We start from the raw sequence: 23445 nt of genomic DNA, 5'->3' as shown, positions 1-23445 counted from the left end.
TTATTTTTAACAATGGTGAGACCTTGTACCTCATGGCGCGGCGTTCCTAAAATATAGAGTCATCTAGCGAGTAAATCGTTAAGAATCTTGTGAGTGAGAATTCTCGAGGCGCGCGCGCGCCCAAATCCAAAAGCCATTTAAATCTACTGGGGAAAAAAAAAGGTTCCAAAAGGTAAGCCAAACAGTAAAAAACCTATACAGATCCTTACGGGAAAAAACTCCTAAATCGTTCATGTTCAATTAAAGTGTTGAATTTAAATCAAGGTTATACATACTTAAAATAGATTCTACCATCTTTCATACATTTTCTTGTTTTCGCCCCAGAACAAGTGAACAGCATAGTGGCTTTAATCCTTGTGCATCAACCCCATAGCAGTATAGCACGCGCTTTTGTTTCCTACGAAAATAGAAACGAAGTAAACGGGTTAGATTAAATAGCGGACGGGACCGAGAGCTATCCGCATCTTACAATTATTTTAATAGTCATTCACTAGCCTCAGGCAGAGAGCAGACAGCTGAAAAGTGTTGTGTCATTCTGGTCACTGGGTACGTGTGCTACTTTTGAGCCCTATAAATTACTCCTTTTTCTTTCGTGACTTTCTAGTTGCAAGTCATTCTTGCGCTTAATATCTACTAAACTGCACTAAACTGAAGACAGAGCAAAATCTAATGGTACAGTATTATTTTTTACAATTGGTTTAAAATTTATTGTGAACTTAAACAACTGTTACCCATCTTTGCTGTTACCCCCCCAAAGTGTATCTTTCGCCATCACTCGACATATGAACTACAGATTTTTTAAGAAGAAAACTATTTTATCTCCTACTGAAAAAAAGAACAAGTAAAGGCTACAATACAACTACAAGGAATGAAAGGAAGTTATTTGTTTTTACTGTTTCTGGCTTACCAATTGAAGACGACATGTATGGCAGCGCGCATCCTGGTTTTGTCTCCGCTGGGTCCACGAAGTCACATCAATTCCTTGATGCCGATGGTTGAAACGTTGGCAGAAAACGGACACCAGTTAACCGTCGTGACGTCTTCTTCTCCCAAAACTTTGTCACCAAATATCCACAAAATAGTTGTTGACGAACTGATTGAATTTGTTGACGTAACGTGGTATGACTTTATGGAACATGGCATCATCTTTAACTCCATAGGCATGTTCATGTTTTTCCGCTCAACTATGACCCCTGCTTACGAAAAATTTATGGCAAACAAACAAATTCAAGAAATCAAACAAAACAAAAACTATGATATCGTCATAGTGGACGCGATCGTCAACGAATTTAGCCTTCCCCTTGTCGATCATCTAGGAATCCCTTTTATATTCTTTGATCCTGGACCTGGAATGTTTTGGAGTTTGGCAGCGAAGGGTGTCAGTCACGATTATGCAAGCATACCGCCGCTGCTTGGTAGCTACTCCAGTCAGATGACGTTCTTTGAGAGGATGACAAATTTCGTGGTAACCGAAGGATTTCTAGTATTGCGAAAGTTTTACTTGCTGGCGGCTTTAGACCAACTAGCTAAAAAGGATTTCCCAGCAACACGACCTATATCTGAAATTGAAAGGAACGCTGAACTTACTTTTGCAAATATTCATCCGGCATCCAGTTGGACACGTTCACTTCCGCCGACATTTATTCCTGTTCCTGCCATGCACGTTAGACCTACCATGCCGCTACCACAGGTTTCCTATAACAAAATCTAATGTAATTATATTTTCCCAATTTTAATCAGTCTTCTTATTTGTCCCAAAAGGATTTTAAGACTTTTGCTGATGAAGCAGAACATGGCTTGATTTTATTTACCCTTGGATCGAATTCTCAAGTATCCTCTATGCCAGTTCACATCCAGGAAATATTTCTCCGCGTTTTTGCTCGTCTTCCGCAACGAATTATTTGGAAATGGGAAATGGATAGCCTTTCCCAATTACCAAATAACGTTAAGATGGTTGATTGGCTTCCTCAGCAGGATCTCCTAGGTAATTTTTACTGTTTTATCAAGCGAGATTGGAACATAAAATTTAATCATCATCAACCTTTTGCAAAAGGCCACAAAAACACTCGACTATTCATCGCACACGGTGGTTTAATGGGAATTCAAGAGGTAGCCTAAATAATTGTTCAAAAATATAGTATGTTTTTATTTTAATAACAATTTAACCATGATTTTAACTATTAAGACAATCTACCATCAAGTACCAGTTTTGGGCTTACCCTTAGGAAGAGACCAGCGCACGTGAGTAATGTTATACTTTGAGTTTGATGACTGAGTAACTTAATGCTTATTCTGTTTGAATTTTAGTCTCCTTATTAAGGCCAATCAAGAAGGCTATGCCCTAAAGCTTGAATGGGAAGATTTAACTGAAGAGCTGCTGTATGAATCTATTCAGAAAATTATAAATCAGCCAAGGTACATAAATAAGAACTATTGTCACTAAAACTATCGATGTACTTCTCACCTTTATACGCTTTTCAAAACTTAAGAGCACATTTTTTATTACCTCATTACCAGCTTCAAGAATAATGCTACCCGACTGTCCCACCTGATGCATGATGAACTGATGCCATCAAGAAAAGTAGCTGCCTATTGGGTAGAACACGTCCTTCGTCACGGCGGACCAAAACACCCTCAAAGTAAAGACATGCCGTTTTATCAAGTTTATCTGCTTGATGTGTGGCTCTTTTTGTTTGTGTCTTTGGTGTTCACAATGTTTGCATCCTATAAATTTGGGGCATTGATTCTTCGAAGACTTACAAGGTCAAAACTTAAAACACATTAACGTGTCAGGCGAAATATCTGAATAAATAAAGAAATAAAAATTTATTAATTTTGAATGATGGTTATAGTCTAGGTAAGAATGCCTGTGAAACAAAAATGTAATTATGAATCAATAAATTGTTTTTGGATGACCCAACATCAATAGTTATCTATATATTTTATACACTTTCTCGCCCAGATTTACATTCTAAAAATACCAAATTTAGTGGATGGGATTGGGGCATTAAGCGCTGCACTAAGACTCAGTGCCAGAACTTTGCGTGTGTCAGCTGGGTCAATTACACCATCATCCCACAGTCGAGCCGAAGAATAGTACGGAGATCCTTCAACATCATACTTCTTCAAAATCGGATCTTTTAATGCTTTCTCTTCCTCAGCAGTCCACTATGAAAGGAAACGATTTTTTTAAATTGGAAAACAAGCTTAATTAAGCATCTATGGGTTGTACCTGTTTGCCTTCTCGTTTTCTCTGCTCTTGCGAAATCTGTGCAAGGACTCCGGCAGCTTGTTCACCACCCATCACTGAAATTCGCGAATTCGGCCACATGTACAAAAATCTTGGGCTAAAAATAAAAAGAAGAGTGCATTTGAACCAAAAACATTTGCGTTAAGAGTCTCTGACGAACAATACCTGTAGGCTCTTCCACACATCCCGTAGTTTCCGGCTCCATAGCTTCCACCGACAAGAACGGTTAGCTTTGGAACTTGAGCGCAAGCAACAGCTGTGACTAGCTTAGCTCCATGCTTAGCGATGCCGCCTGCTTCCGCCTCTCGTCCGACCATGAAACCGGTGATATTTTGAAGAAAGATAAGCGGAATACGGCGCTGGCAACATAATTCTACAAAATGGGCTCCCTATGCAACAAAGGGGGCAAATTATACATTGAAGAAATAAGCAAATGAAAATGGAAATGGGTCACACTTTCATCGAAGATTCAGCAAAGAGAACTCCGTTGTTTGCAATGATTCCGACCGGATAACCATGGATGCGTGCAAATCCTGTGACGAGTGTTTCTCCGTATTTGGCTTTGAATTCGTCAAATCTCGATGCGTCTACGATTCTAGCGATGACCTACGTTATTTGCAATAGGACTGAAATTCTTTTCTTGTTTCATGTTATTTAATATACCTCACGAATGTCATAATTTTTCTTAACATTGTCACCAACGATTCCATAAATATCATCGGCAGGATAGAGAGGTTCTTCTGGTGGGGCTACAGAAATATCCGGCTTCTTCACCAGATTCAGATTACCAACAGCCCTTCTTGCCTAACAAAAATATGAAAAATTACAAACGGAAATGAATTAACCCAATAAGAAAACATTATACTAACCAGATGTAATGCATGGAGATCATCAACGGCATAGTGATCCGTAACTCCGGATTTACTAGTAAGTAAAGTTGTTTCAGTTATAAACAGCTATGCAATGAAAGGTTAAATTATTAAAATACCTGCAATGAAGGTCCGCACCACCCAATTCTTCTGCGCTGATTTCCTCACCCGTGGCAGCCTTGACTAGTGGAGGTCCAGCCAAAAAAATGGTTCCTTGTTTCCTAACAATAATACTTTCATCGGCCATAGCTGGTACATAAGCGCCACCCGCCGTACAAGATCCCAAAACTACCGCAATCTATTTTGGACACAAAATGTTGATCACACATGGAAAACTATAGAGTATTGTGAAATTTGCACTATACTTGAGAAATTCCCTTGGCAGACATGTTTGCTTGATTGTAAAAGATTCTTCCAAAATGTTCTCGATCAGGGAAGATTTCGGCCTGGTGTGGCAGATTGGCACCTCCAGAATCGACCAAATAGACACAAGGTAAACTGCAACACATTTTTGTTTGAAGAACAATCGTTAGTTTGCATTTAATACTCTTTTTAAGGAAAATATTCACCTATTCTGTTCGGCGATTTCTTGCGCTCTAAGATGTTTTTTTACTGTAATTGGGTAGTAACTTCCACCTTTAACAGTTGCATCATTCGCAACAATAACGCATTCGTTTCTGCAATTTCAAGTGAGGACGTAAGATTACGACAACATGGATTCTTTGTTAAAATTTTTACCCCATGATTCGTCCTATTCCAGTAATAACACCTCCGGCAGGAACCTCATCAGATCCATACAAATCCTTTCCAGCCAACTGAGAAAATTCGAGGAATGGTGAAGATGGATCAATTAAAGCTTCCACCCTCTCTCTCGCCAAAAGTTTTCCTCTTGACTTGTGTCGCTGAGTGGCTTTTGCACCTCCTCCTTCTTGAACTCTCTGAATATTTGCTTTCAGTTGGGAGACTAAGACTGCCATTCTATTGTAATTATCCTGTAAGAAGAATTAACTGTATGTTAACTAACAATTATAAATTTTCAGAATTGAAACTACTATTAAATTAAATTTTAAAGCCTTTCAGAAGTAAAAAAACAACCTGGAAGGTGTCAGAGTTTCTATCTTGATCTGTTCCAATCGGAACGACATTATCATTTGCATAGTAATTTCTGGAAGAAACAGGGACAAGTCGTTTCATATTGCACATTACACGGTAGCTGAGATTACTGTATTTTGCGATCGACATCATTTTTATGGGACTATCTCTCGGAATTAGAGAGCCTTCTCAAATTTACGGAGTTGTTTTTCTCGAGTCTTTAAAGCCCGGAATTAGTTACAGTAAAAAATGAAAACAGTTCGTCTGCAAAGAAATGTAAACCCAACGTTGCCTTTGTGGATCCGCAAACTAAATCAATTAAATCCAGAAGCTAGACCAATTATTTAGGACCATAAATCATGAAATATCACTGAATTTTTTATAAATATACTACTTTATGCAATACTGGGGTACAGAAGGAATAGTTTCAATTTGTAGGTTTGTTATCAGACCAACTGGTTCAAGCAACTCAGTTAACCGTAACATTGGTCGGCTGGTCGCCGAATCCCAGAAAGAGTCTACGAAATCTTCGTTGAGTTCGTTCTCGTTCGTCATCGAGTCGGCGGTATCGACTGTTCTTCGTTTCAGTTTCTTGTATTTTGTTGTTCGTGTGTAAAAGATATGGTTCTCTAAAAAAAAAAATTGAAGATTATCGGCGTGTTTATCAGTGCCTTACGACATAGTGTATACGGTTTCTGTATTTGACTTCATTTGTGATATCGTCTAGTGAAAATAACAATGAGGGGGTACTACATCGTGATGGAGAAAAAGATGGTGTAGCAGCGATGGTGAAAGAAGCGAACAAACAGGGCTAGGCCACCTGCCAGTGATAACTCGAACGTGACTTCTTACGAGGTCGTTGACATTCTGCGTCATTCCTCCTTGATTTGGGGTATATTTTTGCAAATATTTTGATCATTTGATTAACTGCAACTTCAGCTTATGTGTTCATTCAATAATTATTTGATATTGCAGGTGTTTTAGTCAATAATTGTGGTGTCTTGAGAGGGAAGGCTCAGTCATGGACTATCCAGATGCTTCCTATTCGCAGCCACTCAGACTGACTTATTCCTTACATTCCAAAACTATGATGGAATCTATTCAATCTTGTCAGAGAAGACTGTGTTACACAGATGTACAGCTTATATCTGAAGGAGGGATTGTCTTTGCTCATAGCATAGTCTTGGCTGGTGCAAGCAATTTCCTCAAACATCTATTGATCAGTAATCCTGATCCTACAATCGTGATTCATTTGCCTGGTGTTGATTATGAGCCTCTACGTTTGCTGCTTGAAGTTTTGTATGGTGGGGAGGAACTACAACTGACTCTAAAGCAGGTTGTAGCCCTGCAGGACCTTGGTTCCCTTCTTCACATTGACATGTGTAACTCTGCAGCAATGGAACAGGCATTCCTTCAAGCATCTCAAGAAGGTGTTCTATCCATTCCTGGATCTCTTCAGCATTCAGTTGACATTATCCCATATAGTAATGAGTCCAGTCCGGCTCCTACTCCTCAACCTCCGCAACATTTCGAATTGCCTTCTCGGCGCACTCCAGCTAGGTAAAAGTTCGTCTATTCATTTTACAACATTACAAATGATTATTCTTTTTTTATATACTGTATAGATCCAGTAACAGCCCTGGGAAAGCTGGTCATAACAACAATAACAACAATAATAATAACACTACCAGCACCAAGAAACGTAAAAGCGGAGCCCAGAGTAGCCCTGCCACCATGGCACCTTTCTCTTTGTTGTCGAACGTGACACCTAATCGTGCTGGCCAGGGCACCAAACGCAGTCTGAATGATGAGTCAATTGCTGACGAAGGCGAAGAAATGGAGAAGATCGCAATAGTCCACCCTCCCAAGAAACTCTCGCGAGCTGCCCTGAAAGAAATGGTGACGTGTCGCGAGTGCCACACCCCGTTCAAGTTGATCATGCAACTAAACCAACACATGAACCGTGAAGGTCATTTGTTTCCTCCTTGCCCGGAATGTGGTATCATCCACTCGACCCTTGAGTCCTTGATTTCTCATGTCGATGTGCATCCAGCTGAAACTGTATTCACCTGCAAATACTGCCAAAAAGGTGTTCTGGGTCACGATCGCTACCTCTACCACATGCTCATGTGCAAGAGCCTCATTCGTGGGGATTATGTTTGTTTCATCTGTCGCAAGTCTTTCCGAAATTCGGGCAGTCTTAAGACTCATTTGCTTCTGCACACGGGCGCAAAGCCTTTCCCTTGCAATTATTGCTCGGCCTCCTTCCGCCAGCGACACCATCGATCCCATCACGAGCGCTCGGTGCATTTGATGCAAGGATTGATCAACGCAGACCAGGTGGAAACGGCAGCAGCTGCTGCCACAGCGGATCCAGAAGTGTCAACAACACCTCAGTCGGTGGTGGACGGAAGTCGGCCTTTCCCATGCGGTACATTTGAGGATTCTATATTATATATTAATATTAGAATTATTATTATATTATATAATATTTTAGGATTCTGCAATGCAGCCTTCCGCCAATCAAATCATCGGTCTTATCACGAAAGAGTGATTCACGGTGTTGATCGCCGAACACGTCAGCCTAAAGGCGGGCCAATGACACGGATTCCTACCGCTGTTGGTGCCGGAAACGTTGCTAGACCTAAGGGAGCCAACGGTGGAGCTAGGAAATCTATTACACGACCAAGTGTTGGCAATGGTTTTACATCCGCCGTTGAAGCGGATGATGACGAAGAGATTGATGATGGAGAAGATGCTGAAGATGTGGATGCCGAAGATGCCGATCCTGACGCCGAGGATGGTGATATAGTCGAAGAAGATGGAGAAGCTGAAGTAGAGGGAGAAGCAGATGGTTGGATCGATGAGGAAGTTGCTAGTCTAGATCCTGATGCCGAGGACGATGACCAGGAAGAAGAGGAAGAGGGGGGAGAAGAAGAGGAAGAGGAGGCAGGAAGTGAAATTGCTGCTGACGCAGTGAGTGTAGCCTCTGCTGGAACCAAAGTTGATTCAGAGGCAGAAGATGCCGCCTGACAAAAGTAATTTCAACAACTGAAAGGAAAGCCTCTAAGAACACTACGAAATTTGACTAAACAGCACCAAAACCCACAATGCCTTAAGGACCTTTTTAGTTCCCCCTCCCTTTCTCCCTAATCTATGTTTTACTTTCCTTACAGGTTTTTAGACAGCGCGCAAAATATTTGTAATTGAGTTGATATCTGTACAAGATGTCGTTTTGATTTTTAAATGATGTTCCACTTGCGCATCTCTCGCTATAATTTTTACTTCTATCATGTCACAATGTGTCTTATTTGCTGCCTGATGTTTTCTTTCTCGTCCCACTTTTACAAATTGCCTTTGTCTTGTGTATGTCACGGGAATATTAAACTTTACGTGTTAAAAGTGAGACTGAGAATTGTCGTTTTATTCGAGGATGATGAACTTTTACTGAGCAATGACTGCTTGGTCGAAACGACTTAACGAGGTCAGTTATTCAATAAGGTTAGGAACGGGCAAAAGAAAACAAAAATAAACCCTACAACGACGAAAAAAAAAAGGTGAACGAAATAACTGAAATTAGAAATACTTAATATTTAAAATTTGCAGATTAATTTCCGGTTGCAGAAGTAGATAGAGTTCCACTCCCTCCTCCGTAGTTATGGCTGAGGAAAATGACCTCAAGATCTTCAGCGGGCAGGACTCCACGACGATCAGTCCATGCCTGGCCTTCGCTGGTAAGTAGTCGACGCATAGGTATAGCAGTAGCAGCCATGCAAAGGACGCGTCGTGCAAGTTTGGAGAGAAATTTGTATTGGCCTTCCCTGGCTTTCCACCAACGCAGAGGTTGAGGCTCTTCCAAGCTGACTGCTTCTTCGTTTTCGTAACACTGAAGTTCTGACTGGGCAATATTCTCCGGCAGTGACAAGGATGAATTTCCATGTCCACCAAGACCATCTTTCTCATCGTCATCAACTACATGAGAAACGGGCACTGCAAATATGTCCTCCAGCATAACTGCAAGCTTAGGTTTCTTGCCGGCTGGTGACTGGACACCGCGATATGTTAAACTATTAGTGCCGGCTCCCCCTTGTTTTTTTATGACCTTGGTGAGCTCTTTGCGGATTAGTTGTTGGACAGTCGTCTTCTCTTCTTTGGAGAAAAATGGTAGCCGCTTGAGACGAGGATCCAGGTACATTGCCATACGCAACAACTGTTGAGTATCCTCTCGCTCGTAGGCGTTGCGCAACGCGCTACGTGCAAGAGATTTTAAATCTCTTAGAAGATGAGTGTCGTCGTCAGATTCCGCTAGGTTCACTTGAGTTAGCTTAAATAATAATGGAAGCACCAGCGAAACTGACGGATAGGGATCTCCACTCAGCGTATCAGCTGCTTCGTTCAGAGGTTTCAGAACAGCCTAATTGAAACGATAACCACAAAATTATGGTTATTACTCTACTATTTCAATAAGATGAATACAAAAACAAAATTACCTGTAGAGCATCTAGAGCAAAAGTCTCTTTCTGATTAGGTAGAAAAGCCGACGTGTCTTCGCGATTCTCGGTGAACACGACTTGGATAACATCCCGTCCAACTTGAAGCCTCTGCAATACTGTATAAAAAATATTATTCAATTATACAAATATACTATAGAAATACAATATAATTTATACCTGTATAAACCTGAAACCATGAGGCAGCACGAGGGAGGCTGGAGGGTAGGCCTGACAAGTTCTGACTGCAAAGTCTTTCTTGGATTTTAATCCTTAATTCAGGAGTTCGTTGAATGTGGTTGACAAGAGTTCGAACACGCTTTAGAGCACCTTCTACTGAAGGAACTTGCATGGCCTTGTTAGCTGCGTGTTGGAGAGCTGCAGCCAAACAATTCACTTGCGGAAGGTGTATTGTTTGTAGGGCGTTGTTGATGAGTCCTGGAGGAAGATCAGAATGCTCAGGTGCTGTTGAACCGGTCACTGCCCAACGGATCGTAAGACGCCAGTCGGCCATTAGTCGTTGCAATCTCCTCGTCAGATCTTCAGAATCTTGATTTTGGGTTAATTCTAGCGTCGCCAAGTAGCGGCTATCAACCACCCATTCCGTGTTTACGAAATGGCATGCAACGCCAAGGTAGCAAACGTCAACCTCGCGGCTCTTCCAAACATCCAGGGTGAGGGAGCAGTACTCGACACCAACAATAGAACACAAAATTTTTTTCTTCTCTTCTTGATGGAGAGTTGGTAGAAGTTGGGTTCGATATTGGTTGGCTGTCTGAAACTCGAAGCTAGGATCTAGTAATTTGATCAAACTCTGAAAGCCTGGGCCTTCAACAGTGCCGATAGGAAGACAGTCGGTCACAAGTGATCTCGTGATGTGATTGGTCAACTGCTGCTTGCGGGAACTATGCCAGTGCCAAGATTGTTGGTTTGAAAGTCCTGTTGATGTTGGGGCAGACATTTCGTTTTCGCCATGAATTGAGGAATTGTTCAACACGCCAGGTATGGCAGCTCCACGACGAGCGTAATTGCCTCTTCGTCGCGCTTCTGGGCTAGCTTCCACAACAATTAATTGGCCTAAGTCATTTTAGATTAACACAAAAGTTAATTGCATTTTCGTTTCATTTGCTTTCTAGAATGTATAGAGCAGTTACAACTTAAATTACTCCCACTTCAGAAAATGATCGTACCTGGATCTCCAATCGGATCCGGAAGCCTAGATGCCCGTCGAGCTGTGCGTGGTGAGGGTCGCATCTCCCTTAGACCTGCAGGCATGACGTCACGATGGTATCGTTGCAAATGATACTGCAAATTCGTGGTATTGCCACAATAGGGAAGTTCACGGAGACAGAGTCTACACAAGACACGTCGTCGGTCGGGCGTATCAGAATCTCCCAGTGGCACGAAACCAAAATGTTGCCAAACAAAACTCTTTGCATGGGGATGAGCTATAATGCGGATAGGAGTAGCTCCTTGTAGTAAAGCCATGGCTCCGTCATCTCCGTCTCCCAACGCTTCTTCAGCTTCATCTAGATCATTCAAATTTGATTTTGTATAATGCCAATTTGATAAACATTGAGTTTTCCAAATAATTACCATGAACTTCAGCATCAGCTGACTCATTAAGTCCTTCATCTGCTTCTCCTTGAACATAAATGACATTTTCAGACTAGAAAAAACAAACTTTAATAAAAGTTTAGCACAAAGTTGGAGAAAAATTTAGAAATTACTTCTACAGAATTCACAGCTTGGTAGAGCTGGGTCATCCTCGCAGTTTGATCTGGACCCTGATTACTGGATCCAAATACATAAATAGGATCTGACAGATTCAAAACAATAATGATATGATTGAGTGTACTATTTTGAATTGGGTAATTTTAGGTAATTGCAGACAACGATACCTGAGGAATCTCCATACGGATTTGGGATCTGAACAACCACAGTGTATGGGGTCTCTTCGTTTCCAGAAGACTGACCTTCTCCTTGCTCCATCACTTTAATTTTATCCTCGAGCTGAAAAAACAGTTTTCATTAGTAAAAGACTATTTCTATCAACACACAATGCAAAGTGTCATTCACTGATTTCAAATCTGATCAAATATAAACAAACTATTAAACAATATCTAAAGGAATAAAATACTACTGTATAAATAATTTAAAAAATTAAGTGAAGAAAAGTTTCTCCACAATTTTGAAATGCGCGGGATACAGAATCTATTCTCAAACATTAAACAAGGTGTTGGTTCATCAAATTTTCATCTTTGATTATTGAATTTAATGATGCCATGAATCTTGATTTTAGTTTATAACGTCGACATAAGTCAATAGAACTGAAAAAAACGTTCAAATCCTATGTCTTAAAGACATTAAAATGACAAATACGTACCAGCTCTATAAATTCGAATGTTTTTCAGCGCCTTTATATCGGCATTCGATCATCTAATAAATCGGCTGTTATTTTCTTTGCTTCACGTATCGGTTCAAGCTCGAATCGATGTGTCTTGGAAAATGGCGATCGTCTGAGATAAAAGGGGATGCGCCCATCATTTCTGACTTACCTGACATCTGGTGATAGATTCAGGAGATAGCACATATACCTATTTACATGGCGTACATCTAAGAAGTAGTCGTAAGGTGGCAGTTCGGCATGGCCCATGCATCCCATCTGTTTTTTATCCGATGTCTGTATGGAAGGCAAGGGGATGTTTTTTTTTATCTTCTTTTTCTTGGCATCTTGGCTTGTATAAATGTTAACCGAGGTCCTCACATGTTTTTGCGAAGGCATCTACAATCAAAGTAGTCCTAATCATTCTCGCATCCTTAATATTATGATTCAAATTTAAAAAAATAGCAGTTCTTGTTAGCAAAGTTTTAAACAAATTTATGCAATTCTCGATATCAATTACAACACTGTCAATCCGGTTCAAATTACCCGCGTCATCGATACTAGCAGTCGATTGAAATATCTAGCAGAGTAGCAGACGAATTATATTTATCTGATTGAGTTAAACCTGGAAGTGTTTCAAATATAGAAAACAACAAATCAGTATTTAATCAACTTGTTGATTTCAAAACACATACAAATCCATCAGAATGATTTCTAAATTTGAGAGCTAATCTGTTTTATTGCTTTAATTGTTTTAGGAAGATTAACAAGATCTAAGTCATTGTTTGTGATAACATTGCAATTTTCTTTGCATTGGACTGTGGGCCATCATCAACTTGATTGCTTCATCATGGTGGAGGGCAAAAATGATTATGCATCAGATTCTGAAGTCCGGATACTTTTAGCCAGTGTTGGCTCTGAAGAGTTTTCAGAATCGGATGATACCAGTCTCTACTCAGGGAAAGATGTAGCAGTTCTGGACAATAGTCTTGTTTCCATCTCATCCAAGAAAGTAGTTTTGAAAGTGTATAAACGAAGATGGTTTATCTTAGGTCTATTCTCCTCATTATCTTTCATGCAGGTTAAAAATATAAAAAAATTTGCATAAAATAAGCATTTACACTGAATTATCCAAATTGTTTTCTAGTGCACGGTTTGGAATACATGGGGACCAATAGCTGAATCTTCACTCACAGCTTTCCCTAGCTGGGATGCTAAAACCATAGCCTTATTTGGAAATTGGGGTACAATAACATTTGTCATCTTTACAGTGCCTCTAATCTGGCTTTGTGATCTATATGGTATTTGTTTTTAAGTCCTTCTATATTACTCTTTCTGTTTGATTAAAAATATTGTTTTATAAAGGATTAAGAGTTGGCATGATGGTTAGTGCTTTACTCATGGCATTTGGTACTTCAATCCGATGCATATCAATGAATGAAACCATTTTTACATGGATGGCTCATTCTGGAGCTAACTTTAATGGAATAGCTGGAATAGTCTTGTGTGCTGTTCCCCCTGCATTATCTTCCCACTGGTAAGTTACCTTATATTATTAATTTGTCTGAGGCAATTAGCTAAATATTCTCATGTAGGTTTCCCCCTAATGAAAGAACCACTGCTACAGGGATTAGCAGTGTTTTCAATCAATTGGGAAATGCGGGAGGCTTCCTTTTAGGTCCTCTATTGGTTCGGGAGCCAGATCTTTCAAATAACAAAACAATCACAAAAAGCAATGTCAGACTATTGAGGAACGACATTTTAAACTTAATGGATGCCGAGGCCTTGATTTGTGCAATTCTTTTCTTCTGCGTTGTGGTTTACTTTCCATCAAAACCTAGTCTTCCGCCAAGCTTGACCTCAACAGTTCAACGTTTAAACATCAAAGAAGGATTTCTCCAAATTTTAAAGTATGTTGATTTAAAGTTTTACATATCTTAAAATTAGTTATTTAAATTGGTGACTTTTTCGTCAACAGAAATCGAGAGGTTCTTTTGCTGACAGCAGCCTTTAGTTTGTCACAAGGAGTCTTGGGAGTGTGGCTTGGTGTAATGAATGTCATGATCGAGATGAATGTTAATCTGGAGGCACTTAATTTAAATCAGGTTTTAAGAAAATCTTTCATCCTTGACATTTTTGTTATTACCAATCACTTATTCATGTAGGTGCAAAGCGGTTGGCTAGGTTTTTGGGCAATTGTCGCCAGTTGCGTCCTCGCGTTGGTGATAGCCCGGCTGACAGATTACCTTGCTGGCCACATGAAGAAAACCATTACCGTGCTGTTAATTGTTTCGGCGATTGCGTTCACCGTCCTGGCCATGATGTGCCTGGCAATGATCGAACCCTCGGCATATCGTGAGAAAATAGCGTCCAAGTATTATTCTGAACTTACAATCCTAATTTTAAGGTTTTTTCTTCAGTATTGTACGCCACTGTCATTGTTGGTTCCTGTGCTAATTATGCAGCCTCACCTCTCTTCATGGAGGTTGGTCATTTAATTTTTAACGTATAAATAAAAAATAATTTAATTAATAAATAACCATAACGTTAAGCTGGCAGTTGAGCTGGCCTTCCCTGTAGATGAGACAGTAGTGGGCGGGTTTATGTCTTGCACATACAATCTCATTGGAGCACTTTTCCTTTTTGCTTTCTTCATCCCGGATATAGGTAGTTTTATTAATTAAAACTGAATAATTCAAAATAACAAATCGACTATTTTGCAACCATTTCCTTGTACTTTGCTTAGGTGTCACGTGGATGAACTATTGTTTGGTGGCTGCACCTGCCGTTTCACTACCTTTTGTGTTCATGGCGAAAGAAGAATACCGTCGCAGTAGCTTAGACAAAGAATGCGTTGAAGACAAGTCTTTATTGATAAATTCCACGTTAGGTTATAACGACGAAATTTGATCTCACGTATTTAATATGCGCTAATCATTCCACTAAAATAGTCCTCATGGAGTTATTATTTGTACACAATTTTGTCTGTTATTAGAATATTTCGTTCTTTTCTATGCTTCGTGAGGCAATGCTATGTGACTTCGTAAAATCTAGTGCAATTGAATAGGTGAAAATTAGCTGTATTTATATTATTTACTATACGCCATATTTTCCTTGTTGCTTTTTGTATTGTTCCATGTTGATCATTGTTGGTTGTATACATGTCTAGAAAAGAGTGCATATTGATCCTTTGAGACCCCTATCCGTCTGTTGGTCTCGTTCAGTCAGCCAATGTTAATTTCTTTAGTTGTTTTCCTCTCATATTCGATTCGAATTTTAAGAAGCAGTTGTGTGGTTTCTTTAACTAATACCAGCAGAGAAAACACCTAAAAAAACGAGGCTTTATTTATAAGTAACTTTTTCCTCTATATTCCAATATGACGTATTGATCTCAAAGAAATCCAGAAACAAATACAGAAATCTAATTCCGCTCCTGCCTTTACGAATTAATCCTATTTAACCTGCGCGATAGCGTTAGCTATAGCGTTTCTTCTCAAATGTTACAATTTCAGCCACATAGCGTTCAACAACAACAAGTAATATTTTTTCATGTTTTTCATACATAATTTCTAGCTACATCACTTGCTCTTAAAAAATAAATTAAAATTAAATAAATTGCGCTACGGACTACGGTTGCGGTTGCCAAAACTTTTTTGCATCGTCTGCTTCGAGTGCTTCATCTGCGTTCTTTGATGAGGTGATTTTTCTAATAGTTGACACCAGCAGAGTTCTGTTTCTGCTCTAAAGTGATAACTCGTGACTTCAAATTATAAAGATTAGCGAAAGGATCAACAATAATGGCGGATCAAAAAGGTAGCGTTGGAATCAATGCAATTCTTTTGGGACCACCTGGCTCCGGCAAAGGAACTCAGGTAAAACATAAAAATCAATGCCCATGAAATACGAGTTTCGTTTCAGCTCAAAATGATGTTTAATTATAATTTGTAGGCCCCTCGTCTTAAAGAGAAGTATTGTGTTTGCCATTTGGCCACTGGTGACATGCTGCGTGCTGAAGTAGCCTCAGGTTCAGATTTGGGAAAGACTTTAAAAAAGACTATGGATGAAGGTTTGAAGAAGATAACCAAAGAAATTTACTTAAAACTGATAATATGTCACTAAAACCAATTTCTTAACTCAATATTTCAGGACTTTTAGTCAGTGATGAACTGGTCGTGAATCTCATTGATGCAAACCTTTCAAAACCTGAGTGCAAAAATGGTTTCCTACTTGATGGCTTTCCTCGCACTGTGGTCCAAGCAGAAAAGGTATTTTTGAATTTTGATGCATGATCTAACAGTTTTACTAAAAATATTTCAACTTGCAGTTGGATGGTCTTCTTTCTGAACGTAAGAAGAAATTGGATTCTGTCATTGAATTTGGGATAGATGATAGTCTATTGGTACGCCGTATTTGTGGACGAATGATTCATTCAGCAAGCGGTCGTAGTTACCACGAAGAATTTCACCCTCCCAAAGAACCAATGATTGATGATGTAATTCAAATAATAGATTTTTTTTCTTTAACTAAAAATATTAATCCATTTAAATGCATCAAGGTCACCGGAGAACCATTGATTCGCCGTTCGGATGATAATGCTGAAACTTTGACGAAACGCTTGGTGTCGTACCACCAACAGACTTCGCCACTGGTCGACTATTACTCCAAAAAGGGTATATGGAGATGACATGTTATCTTTCTAGCATTGTTTATCGTATTCTACATTCTTTCTAGGGATCCATACGAGGGTTGATGCTTCGTTATCGTCTCATGAAGTCTTCAGAAATATTGAGAAAATTTTCTCTGGTGCCAAGTCTAAAGACAAGGTCATGTTCATCTAGGGCTAGAGTATTTATCGACTCTATACCAAATTGATCATGTTGCAGTTTATAAACGACTTTTGGAAATGAAAGTGCACTATAGAAGTAGAGTGTAATGACTATTTCAGTTTTGGGGGGATTTAAAAAAAATAAATACCAGGCTCGCCTGTAATTGTTGACAATCAGATTTTAAATTTTAGGGAATATTGTCCGGGGTTAATGGTTTCATCCGGTTTTGATTCGTCATCTTTCATCAGAATTCTGCGCAACATTGGGGCAAGAAAAGTGAAAGTGAAAGCACTTTTATTTTCCCAATGTAACCGAGGTTGACGTCTTGATTTCTGAAAGGCAATGTACGGGAGTGGCTTTGGGAAAACCGGTATGCCCGGGTTGGTAAAACTGGGAAATCACCAAGGACGCAGGATTTCTCTTGCAAATGATCTTTCTAAAAGTTATTCTAAACAGCAGATGATAATCGACAGCAAATGTTTTAACTCGTCGAAACTCATCGTTCTTCTGCTCTGAATATTCTACGGCAGCATTCTTTCGCTTTGCATATGGAATCTATGAGATAAATTGAGTTAAAAAAAAAATTTCCTTTGTCGGAAGGGATCTGTTTCTAAATGCTTGAACGTTGAGAAAAGTTTTCTCCTGATAGAGAAAACAAAGAGAAAGAGAAAAGAGGCTGGTTTTCGCTGGCTTTCTCCATTTTTTCGGTTTTGTAGTGAATGTTACTCGATGGCGCGCACTTTCTCCGTTCCTCTCTACCTGTGTCATGTATACACCTTCTTTAAGCCTCCTCCCCACCCTCCGGTCCCATCATCCCACCTCCTAGTGTACACCTTTTTTCTACAGTTTTCATTCCTTTCTCCATATCCGCTCCCCACCAAGCTCTCCCGCCTGTTAATGTAGGTCAAATGCAGCCGAGAGTCTTCTCCTCCTTTTTCTTTCTTTTCCCCCCCTCCCCCGTCCAACTGCCGGCCCCCGCCGTCCGAGAGAAAACATAAGCAGAATCTTTCCCCCCTTACGTAGTGTACGCAAAGGGAGGAGAGGGAGCTCTCCGCGCCGCACGCTGATTAACCAAGTCATCGATAGGTACCCCTCTCCTCTGGCACGAGTCAGTCTGCAGCAGTTGCAGGTACGGGACACACATTGTGACTGCCGGGAAAAGGGTTTACCTTTCAGAGTCTGTGCTGTCGCCCCAAAAAAGTTCTTTTTATATTCAAAGTGAACTTGATTGCAGTTGTTTTCAAGTCTATTACTTGGGTCGTGTACAAGTGATTCCTGCGTTATACGAAAGGGGGAAACAAGTCTTTCTGTCAAGTGTTTGAATCACGTGAATAGGTCAACTAGGTCATCGCCCAATTTGTCTTCAGTGACTGCCATCAAAACAAACCGGTACGTTCTTCATTTGTTGTCGTCTGCCTCCTGTCAATCGCCATGTCATCTGCTTATTATTCTAACAAATTGCATATGTACAAGTTTAGCGACGTTCACACGTAGATGAGGCAGAGAGTGAAACGGTGTCCGCTTTTCGCTTTTTATTGATGAAACGTGTTTTTTTCTTTTATTTCGTTTTGCCCTTTTCTGATGTGGACGGAATCCAGTCAGTAGGTCAAGTCGCGCTTTCTCCCCACTTTTTCCACCGTGGGCCGTTTTACCTGTTGGCTGACCTCTGCTGCAGACGTGATTTGGAAGACTCGACCACTTGTTTAACTCTGTTTCAGACATCTTTGGCATCCAGATCTCTTGCTTCTCTTCGATTGGCAAACATTTCCACCACATCGATCATGAAATTACGGAGCTCCATTCTGATTTTACTGGCCGCCGCCACCGCAGTCACTCTAGCGGCTGTGACAGGTAAACATTTACCCCGAATTTGTTCCGTAATCCGCTCTTGTTGGAAAGTGATCAAAACAAAAAGTTGATGGCGAGGGGAAAAAAGAAAGATTGATTGAATCACGAGCTGCAACTAATTTACTGAGAAATGCTGACGAAACGGGCGATGTCGCAACGAGTGAGAGTTCCATCCGGATCCGGATTGTATTAATGTTTTTGTTTTGTTATTTACTTCGAGATCTATTCTTTGGAAAATGGGAAACTTTCACTGAATGTGAGTTGACCTGAAACGGATCTAGACAGAATAGACCCCGAAGCGAAACAAGAGAAAAACAGAAAAGAAGCCTCGTCAAGTCCCTTCTTTCTCGGTGAATTTAGTTTTGGGGTTTTCCCTCAACGGAGCCTTGAGGTTGTTTGAATGATGTTTAAGCGAATGCACACTTTCCCCATTCGGAGAACGAGAGAGTAGATCAAAGTGCTAAACTTAAAAATAACTCCTACTACATTTGTTCTAATGTTATTTGACTAGAAACCGACGGACGACTTCAACGTGTGACCCAGTTGATTGAGAGAGTCAAGAGGCAAAGCGTTGAGGAAGACGCAGCCGCAGCTGTATCGACGACGACAAGTGAGTTAAACATTTTACGGCCACGTCTAATTCGGACCCCCTTTTTGAGAAAACGCAGTTTTGAGTTTTTACTACACCTGTAGAAAGATTTTTAGTAAGACTGTAGACTAGCGACCGACTTATTTTTTTTTGCGCACCGCACAACGAAAGTTGATTACTGATTCACTCCACGCACGCTTTTCTCCACCTGTTTCTCTTTCCATTAAACATTTGTAACGAATCGCCAGTCAGGACCAACACAAACGACCGCATGGACACCAATCTGTCGAGACTTGTTCTAACTGAAAAAAAAGACTAACGGCACTGACTAGCGTTCAATGGCTCGCACACGCTTTGATTTTGGGTTGGTTTTTGCATAATATAGGCAACTTTGGCTTCACGACTCGACTTTCCGTTATAAGTTCCGTTATTATTTAAGTCTTTAAAATGTTGGAAGAGAGAGAGTGACGTTGTATTTGAGAGACATCATCAGCATCCAAATCCGTCCAATTATTCAGTCGCCAGCACCGACGAGGATCCGCAACATCGCGATGGACGAGGACTCGGAAGCACCCTTTTTCAAATTGGCAAACTGACGTTGAGTCACCTGTTGCCTTTGGCCACTGGGGGAAATCAAGGCGGCGCTTCATCCACCAACACTGGGGCAACGGCGGAGAAGATCAGCTCGGGAAACAGCGTCGAAATTGCTCTGCCCAGCAGTACGGACTCGCCCAAAATCACCACTTCATCTTCTTCGACCAGACCTTGCACGACACCGGACGGAGGGCGAGGACAGTGTCGTGATTTAGGTAGCTGTCCAGCCTTGTTGCTTCAGCTGGACAGTTTGCGCAAGTCGATTTGTTTCCAGAGCCTTTTCGTTCCTGGCGTTTGCTGTCCAGAATCCAAACCCGGCAACAACGCCCTGGTCGCCATCATCAACCAGCTGGCCGGAGGAAGTAACAACAACAATAACAACAACAACAACAACAATCGGGTTACCACCACGACGACAACCAAACGACCAACAACGATCGATTACGATTCGCTCACTTCTCCGGTTACTTTTGCTCCGACAACAACTCGTCCGTTTGAAACTTTCCTCAATCCCATCGTCAGCTCAGGCTCGCAATCTCAGGGCGTACAACCTAAAGGTACTAGTATCTACCTTCTGCATCCCCCGGGGGTTATTATATTCTTACAAATTTTGACTAACAAATTATGGCGGCATTTTCAATATTGTCTCGTTCACTTTATCAATCGTCTTAACAATGGGTGGGAATTTTTTGTATCTTCTAACAGCAACATGTAACAGTTAATGTAATTGGTAGGTATGTGCACCAATTTAATAATTACTAGTCGATAACCATTGACCCATTGTAGAAAAGTAGCCAATCTCAAATAGCAAAATGAAAGTTGTCGATTGGATTTTAATTTGGTTTGATTTAAATTTTTACAGGCCGATGTGGTCAAGTCCAAGTTTCTTCCTTTCGAGTGGTTGGTGGTGAATTGTCTCAGCCAGGCGCTTGGCCTTGGATGACGGTAATAATACAGTGATTGATTGAATCTCTGATTACACATTTGACAACAATCTCTTTCGTCCCCCAAAAATCACGCGCAGGCCATTTATCTCAATGGGCCGAAAGGCACTGAATTCTGGTGCGGTGGCACCCTCATTAATGAGCAATTTATCATGACTGCCGCCCACTGTACCCTTGACGGTCGCCAAAAAAGGTATTACACTCGTTCTATCAATATTGAAATATGCGACACACTTTAATAACAACATAACTGACGAAATTGCCGATCGTGAATCAAGATTCCGGGCGTCGCAGTACACGGCCCGTTTCGGCGAATACAACCTTCGGACAACCGATCCTGGCGAGAGCGAGATTTTCCAAATCAGCGAAATTCGAATTCATCCGCAGTTCACCGGCACGGGTTTCTACAACGATTTGGCTTTGTTCAAACTGGAGCGACCCGTCAGCTTCAGCGATTACATCCAGCCCATTTGCCTGCCGTCCAACGTGCAGCGGACAGAAAGTTTCGTGGGTCAGGTACCCACGATCGTCGGATGGGGAACGACTTACTACGGTGAAAACATTTTTGTGTTTTTTATTGCGGCCGTGTCGTTGCACGGCGTGAATTGCACCTTCTTTTTGCATTGATAATAATGGGGGTATCTTCTTTCAATCAGGCGGGAGAGAAAGCACCGTGCTGCGGGAAGTGCAATTGCCCGTGTGGCGCAACGATGACTGCGACCGGGCTTACTTGCAGCCCATCACTGACGTCTTCATCTGTGCTGGATACGCGGACGGTGGTAAAGACGCATGTCAGGTAACTTTCTTCTTTTTTTTTCCCCCGTTTCCCTTTTCGTTTCTTCTTTTTTTTCTCTGGAAGAAACTCTAACCTAAATTTTTATTCTTTTTATTTTTTCGTGATTGCGGTGTTGGTTTTCAGGGTGATTCTGGTGGCCCTTTGATGTTACAAAACGAAGGGACGTGGACCCAAGTTGGCATCGTCTCGTTTGGTAACAAATGCGCCGAGCCTGGTTTCCCGGGCGTCTACACTCGCATCACCCACTTTCTGGACTGGATCAACGCCAACGCTGTTTGAAAAATATTATCTCACTCACGACCGTTTCCGACAAACTAAAAAAGAAAAAAAAAAAGAAAATCTTTTCTCTTCTCATTCTTCCCCCTCCCATTGTTAAATTGCTAATTTTAATTTCTTTCTTATATTATTAAATGACCAGACACAAAACGAACAAAAACAAAAATTCCTCTTGTCAAGCCATGTGCGTGAAACAAAATTTGGCGACGAGATGGATCGTGTCCAAAAACAAAACAAATTCTGCTGCGCAGACGAAAAAAATTTTCCCTCCCAAATTTTTTAATATGAAAAATATCTATTTGTGCCTTTTTGGAGAAATGATCGAAATAGGTTTAAGAACAAAAAAAAAAGAGACAAAAATTTTTAACTGACTTTATATGGCTGACCACTGTGTGTGCACGTCTCCGTATTTTTTTTTTTGTGTTCTCCCCCCTTCCGTCTCACGCCCTTAATTCCTTACGACTCCCGCACGGACGAAGAATTACGACGCCCTACATGTAGTTTTTATACAGGACAACCAAAACGAAAACAAAACAAAAAGAGAAAAGAGATGTGTGTTTTAAAGTGAAAACAAGCCGGAATACATTCACTTATTTATTCCTATAAATAAATAAATAAAAAAGACGAAAATTGTCCTTTGTATGTCGTCAAAATTTATTGCCTGGCGGGGTTCCTCTCCTCAAGGTTTTGTGATGAAAAATTCTCTAGTTATTCAATTTTCCCGTCATTCGCACGGAAAAAAAACATTGGCGTCGGATGATCACGTCAAAGCGATTCTAGGTTACCAGGTGTGGGTCAACTAGTCACGCAAACCGCAGGTGATGCTACAGGGGCTGTAATATTTAGTTTGAAAAAAAATTTCGACGGGTGCTGTTTAGATTGTCATTTGACTCATTTCCATTTTTAAACTATCGCAATAATAATAATAACAGAAAGAAAATAACAATAACAAGTTGCTCCAAAAGAGAAGAGAGAGAGAAAAGAAATAAGAAGAGAAATTCGGTACTTATTCTTCTTCTCTCGGACACAAAGAAGAAACTGCCATCAGAGCCAGCAACTTTCCCAACGTGAAAAAGAAGAACGTACCGAAATAATAAAAATAAAATCGCTGCCAGGTCAAATGGAAAAAAAATAAACATAAGCGGGCGAGGCGGGGCGCGTACGTTTCTATTTGCATTTTGTTAACATCTTTTGTATTGTTTTCCTCCTTACAGAATAAGATTGCGAATGCACATTGTCCAAGAGATTTACGTTGCCAACTTTCTCATCTGCGCCGCGCGTCCGGGCTCACAATTTATTTTATCTTCCACACGAGCACAACATTTGCGTTGTGCATAATTTTTCATTTGGTTTTTTAAGAAAAACGCCCAGGACCTTCGAAAATGGGTGACGGCAAAAGATGATGATGACCTCAACATCATAAAGATAAAAAAGAATCCTTGCATCACCCCCCCAAATAAAACAAATTCTACCAACGAAATAAAT

The 23445-nt window shown here is 40.6% G+C and overlaps 7 protein-coding genes across 9 annotated transcripts; 5 read left to right on the top strand and 2 right to left on the bottom strand.

The window, feature by feature from the left end:
* Positions 1-514: 514 nt before the first annotated feature.
* LOC124194728 (UDP-glycosyltransferase UGT5-like) lies at positions 515-2829 on the top strand. Its single transcript, XM_046589037.1, has 7 exons — positions 515-672; positions 758-1690; positions 1762-1984; positions 2054-2109; positions 2186-2241; positions 2308-2415; positions 2518-2829. The coding sequence occupies exons 2-7, from the start codon at positions 869-871 to the stop codon at positions 2783-2785; spliced, it is 1533 nt and encodes a 510-aa protein (XP_046444993.1). The 5' UTR covers positions 515-672; positions 758-868; the 3' UTR covers positions 2786-2829.
* Positions 2830-2910: 81 nt separating this feature from the next.
* Positions 2911-5474, bottom strand: LOC124194722 (methylcrotonoyl-CoA carboxylase beta chain, mitochondrial-like). Its single transcript, XM_046589026.1, has 11 exons — positions 5215-5474; positions 4858-5111; positions 4689-4796; positions 4485-4617; positions 4239-4417; positions 4120-4174; positions 3914-4054; positions 3707-3856; positions 3416-3639; positions 3233-3347; positions 2911-3168 (listed from the first exon to the last, which is right to left on the bottom strand). Exons 1-11 carry the CDS (start codon positions 5362-5364, stop codon positions 2965-2967), a joined length of 1713 nt encoding a protein of 570 aa, XP_046444982.1. The 5' UTR covers positions 5365-5474; the 3' UTR covers positions 2911-2964.
* Positions 5475-5700: 226 nt separating this feature from the next.
* Positions 5701-8619, top strand: LOC124194721 (fez family zinc finger protein erm-like). Its single transcript, XM_046589025.1, has 4 exons — positions 5701-6103; positions 6187-6771; positions 6837-7642; positions 7709-8619. Exons 2-4 carry the CDS (start codon positions 6233-6235, stop codon positions 8242-8244), a joined length of 1881 nt encoding a protein of 626 aa, XP_046444981.1. The 5' UTR covers positions 5701-6103; positions 6187-6232; the 3' UTR covers positions 8245-8619.
* Positions 8615-12247, bottom strand: LOC124194720 (E3 SUMO-protein ligase ZBED1-like). Its single transcript, XM_046589024.1, has 8 exons — positions 12088-12247; positions 11603-11714; positions 11432-11520; positions 11298-11370; positions 10892-11230; positions 9882-10778; positions 9702-9820; positions 8615-9625 (listed from the first exon to the last, which is right to left on the bottom strand). Exons 2-8 carry the CDS (start codon positions 11691-11693, stop codon positions 8819-8821), a joined length of 2415 nt encoding a protein of 804 aa, XP_046444980.1. The 5' UTR covers positions 11694-11714; positions 12088-12247; the 3' UTR covers positions 8615-8818.
* Positions 12248-12655: 408 nt separating this feature from the next.
* Positions 12656-15517, top strand: LOC124194727 (solute carrier family 49 member 4 homolog). Its single transcript, XM_046589036.1, has 9 exons — positions 12656-13168; positions 13235-13388; positions 13453-13624; positions 13683-13997; positions 14066-14192; positions 14253-14442; positions 14508-14572; positions 14640-14754; positions 14834-15517. Exons 1-9 carry the CDS (start codon positions 12938-12940, stop codon positions 14995-14997), a joined length of 1533 nt encoding a protein of 510 aa, XP_046444992.1. The 5' UTR covers positions 12656-12937; the 3' UTR covers positions 14998-15517.
* Positions 15518-15737: 220 nt separating this feature from the next.
* Positions 15738-17086, top strand: LOC124194730 (adenylate kinase-like). 2 transcript variants are annotated; one of them, XM_046589040.1, is made up of 6 exons: positions 15741-15959; positions 16036-16153; positions 16234-16352; positions 16412-16579; positions 16643-16757; positions 16819-17086. In XM_046589040.1, the coding sequence occupies exons 1-6, from the start codon at positions 15885-15887 to the stop codon at positions 16923-16925; spliced, it is 702 nt and encodes a 233-aa protein (XP_046444996.1). In that variant the 5' UTR covers positions 15741-15884; the 3' UTR covers positions 16926-17086. The 2 variants fall into 2 exon arrangements, with proteins under 2 accessions (XP_046444995.1, XP_046444996.1); XM_046589039.1 differs by having other exon boundaries at positions 15738-15959; positions 16412-16757.
* A 472-nt stretch (positions 17087-17558) lies between these two features.
* On the top strand, positions 17559-22593 carry LOC124194724 (proclotting enzyme-like). 2 transcript variants are annotated; one of them, XM_046589029.1, is made up of 9 exons: positions 17559-18302; positions 18512-18764; positions 19273-19371; positions 19869-20501; positions 20807-20889; positions 20969-21081; positions 21167-21441; positions 21545-21684; positions 21808-22593. In XM_046589029.1, exons 2-9 carry the CDS (start codon positions 18695-18697, stop codon positions 21961-21963), a joined length of 1569 nt encoding a protein of 522 aa, XP_046444985.1. In that variant the 5' UTR covers positions 17559-18302; positions 18512-18694; the 3' UTR covers positions 21964-22593. The 2 variants fall into 2 exon arrangements, with proteins under 2 accessions (XP_046444985.1, XP_046444986.1); XM_046589030.1 differs by having other exon boundaries at positions 17905-18302; positions 18516-18764.
* The last annotated feature ends 852 nt before the right edge of the window (positions 22594-23445 follow it).

Source organism: Daphnia pulex, chromosome 5, assembly GCF_021134715.1.
Source record: "Daphnia pulex isolate KAP4 chromosome 5, ASM2113471v1".
NCBI classification, from domain to species: Eukaryota; Metazoa; Arthropoda; class Branchiopoda; order Diplostraca; family Daphniidae; genus Daphnia; species Daphnia pulex.
The sequence above is the reverse complement of the archived record's forward strand: the minus strand, read 5'-3'. Positions and strand labels throughout refer to the sequence as shown.

Excerpts from the sequence above, each read along its gene's own strand:
- LOC124194728 (XM_046589037.1), top strand. The coding sequence starts at position 869 with ATGAAAGGAAGTTATTTGTTTTTACTGTTTCTGGCTTACCAATTGAAG. Across the intron at positions 1,985-2,053 it reads TCCTCAGCAGGATCTCCTAG|GCCACAAAAACACTCGACTA; the intron begins GTAATTTTTACT and ends CTTTTGCAAAAG. Across the intron at positions 2,242-2,307 it reads TTAGGAAGAGACCAGCGCAC|TCTCCTTATTAAGGCCAATC; the intron begins GTGAGTAATGTT and ends TTTGAATTTTAG.
- LOC124194722 (XM_046589026.1), bottom strand. The coding sequence starts at position 5,364 with ATGATGTCGATCGCAAAATACAGTAATCTCAGCTACCGTGTAATGTGC. Across the intron at positions 4,175-4,238 it reads GGTGCGGACCTTCATTGCAG|TAAATCCGGAGTTACGGATC; the intron begins GTATTTTAATAA and ends TTTACTTACTAG. Across the intron at positions 3,169-3,232 it reads GAAAACGAGAAGGCAAACAG|TGGACTGCTGAGGAAGAGAA; the intron begins GTACAACCCATA and ends TTCCTTTCATAG.
- LOC124194721 (XM_046589025.1), top strand. The coding sequence starts at position 6,233 with ATGGACTATCCAGATGCTTCCTATTCGCAGCCACTCAGACTGACTTAT. Across the intron at positions 6,772-6,836 it reads TCTCGGCGCACTCCAGCTAG|ATCCAGTAACAGCCCTGGGA; the intron begins GTAAAAGTTCGT and ends TATACTGTATAG. Across the intron at positions 7,643-7,708 it reads AAGTCGGCCTTTCCCATGCG|GATTCTGCAATGCAGCCTTC; the intron begins GTACATTTGAGG and ends ATAATATTTTAG.
- LOC124194720 (XM_046589024.1), bottom strand. The coding sequence starts at position 11,693 with ATGGAGCAAGGAGAAGGTCAGTCTTCTGGAAACGAAGAGACCCCATAC. Across the intron at positions 11,371-11,431 it reads AAGCTGTGAATTCTGTAGAA|TCTGAAAATGTCATTTATGT; the intron begins GTAATTTCTAAA and ends TGTTTTTTCTAG. Across the intron at positions 9,821-9,881 it reads ATGGTTTCAGGTTTATACAG|TATTGCAGAGGCTTCAAGTT; the intron begins GTATAAATTATA and ends TTTTTTATACAG.
- LOC124194727 (XM_046589036.1), top strand. The coding sequence starts at position 12,938 with ATGGTGGAGGGCAAAAATGATTATGCATCAGATTCTGAAGTCCGGATA. Across the intron at positions 14,193-14,252 it reads AGGCACTTAATTTAAATCAG|GTGCAAAGCGGTTGGCTAGG; the intron begins GTTTTAAGAAAA and ends TTATTCATGTAG. Across the intron at positions 14,755-14,833 it reads TTTCTTCATCCCGGATATAG|GTGTCACGTGGATGAACTAT; the intron begins GTAGTTTTATTA and ends TACTTTGCTTAG.
- LOC124194730 (XM_046589039.1), top strand. The coding sequence starts at position 15,885 with ATGGCGGATCAAAAAGGTAGCGTTGGAATCAATGCAATTCTTTTGGGA. Across the intron at positions 15,960-16,035 it reads GCTCCGGCAAAGGAACTCAG|GCCCCTCGTCTTAAAGAGAA; the intron begins GTAAAACATAAA and ends TATAATTTGTAG. Across the intron at positions 16,154-16,233 it reads AAAAAAGACTATGGATGAAG|GACTTTTAGTCAGTGATGAA; the intron begins GTTTGAAGAAGA and ends TCAATATTTCAG.
- LOC124194724 (XM_046589029.1), top strand. The coding sequence starts at position 18,695 with ATGAAATTACGGAGCTCCATTCTGATTTTACTGGCCGCCGCCACCGCA. Across the intron at positions 20,502-20,806 it reads TCAGGGCGTACAACCTAAAG|GCCGATGTGGTCAAGTCCAA; the intron begins GTACTAGTATCT and ends AAATTTTTACAG. Across the intron at positions 21,082-21,166 it reads CTTGACGGTCGCCAAAAAAG|ATTCCGGGCGTCGCAGTACA; the intron begins GTATTACACTCG and ends TCGTGAATCAAG.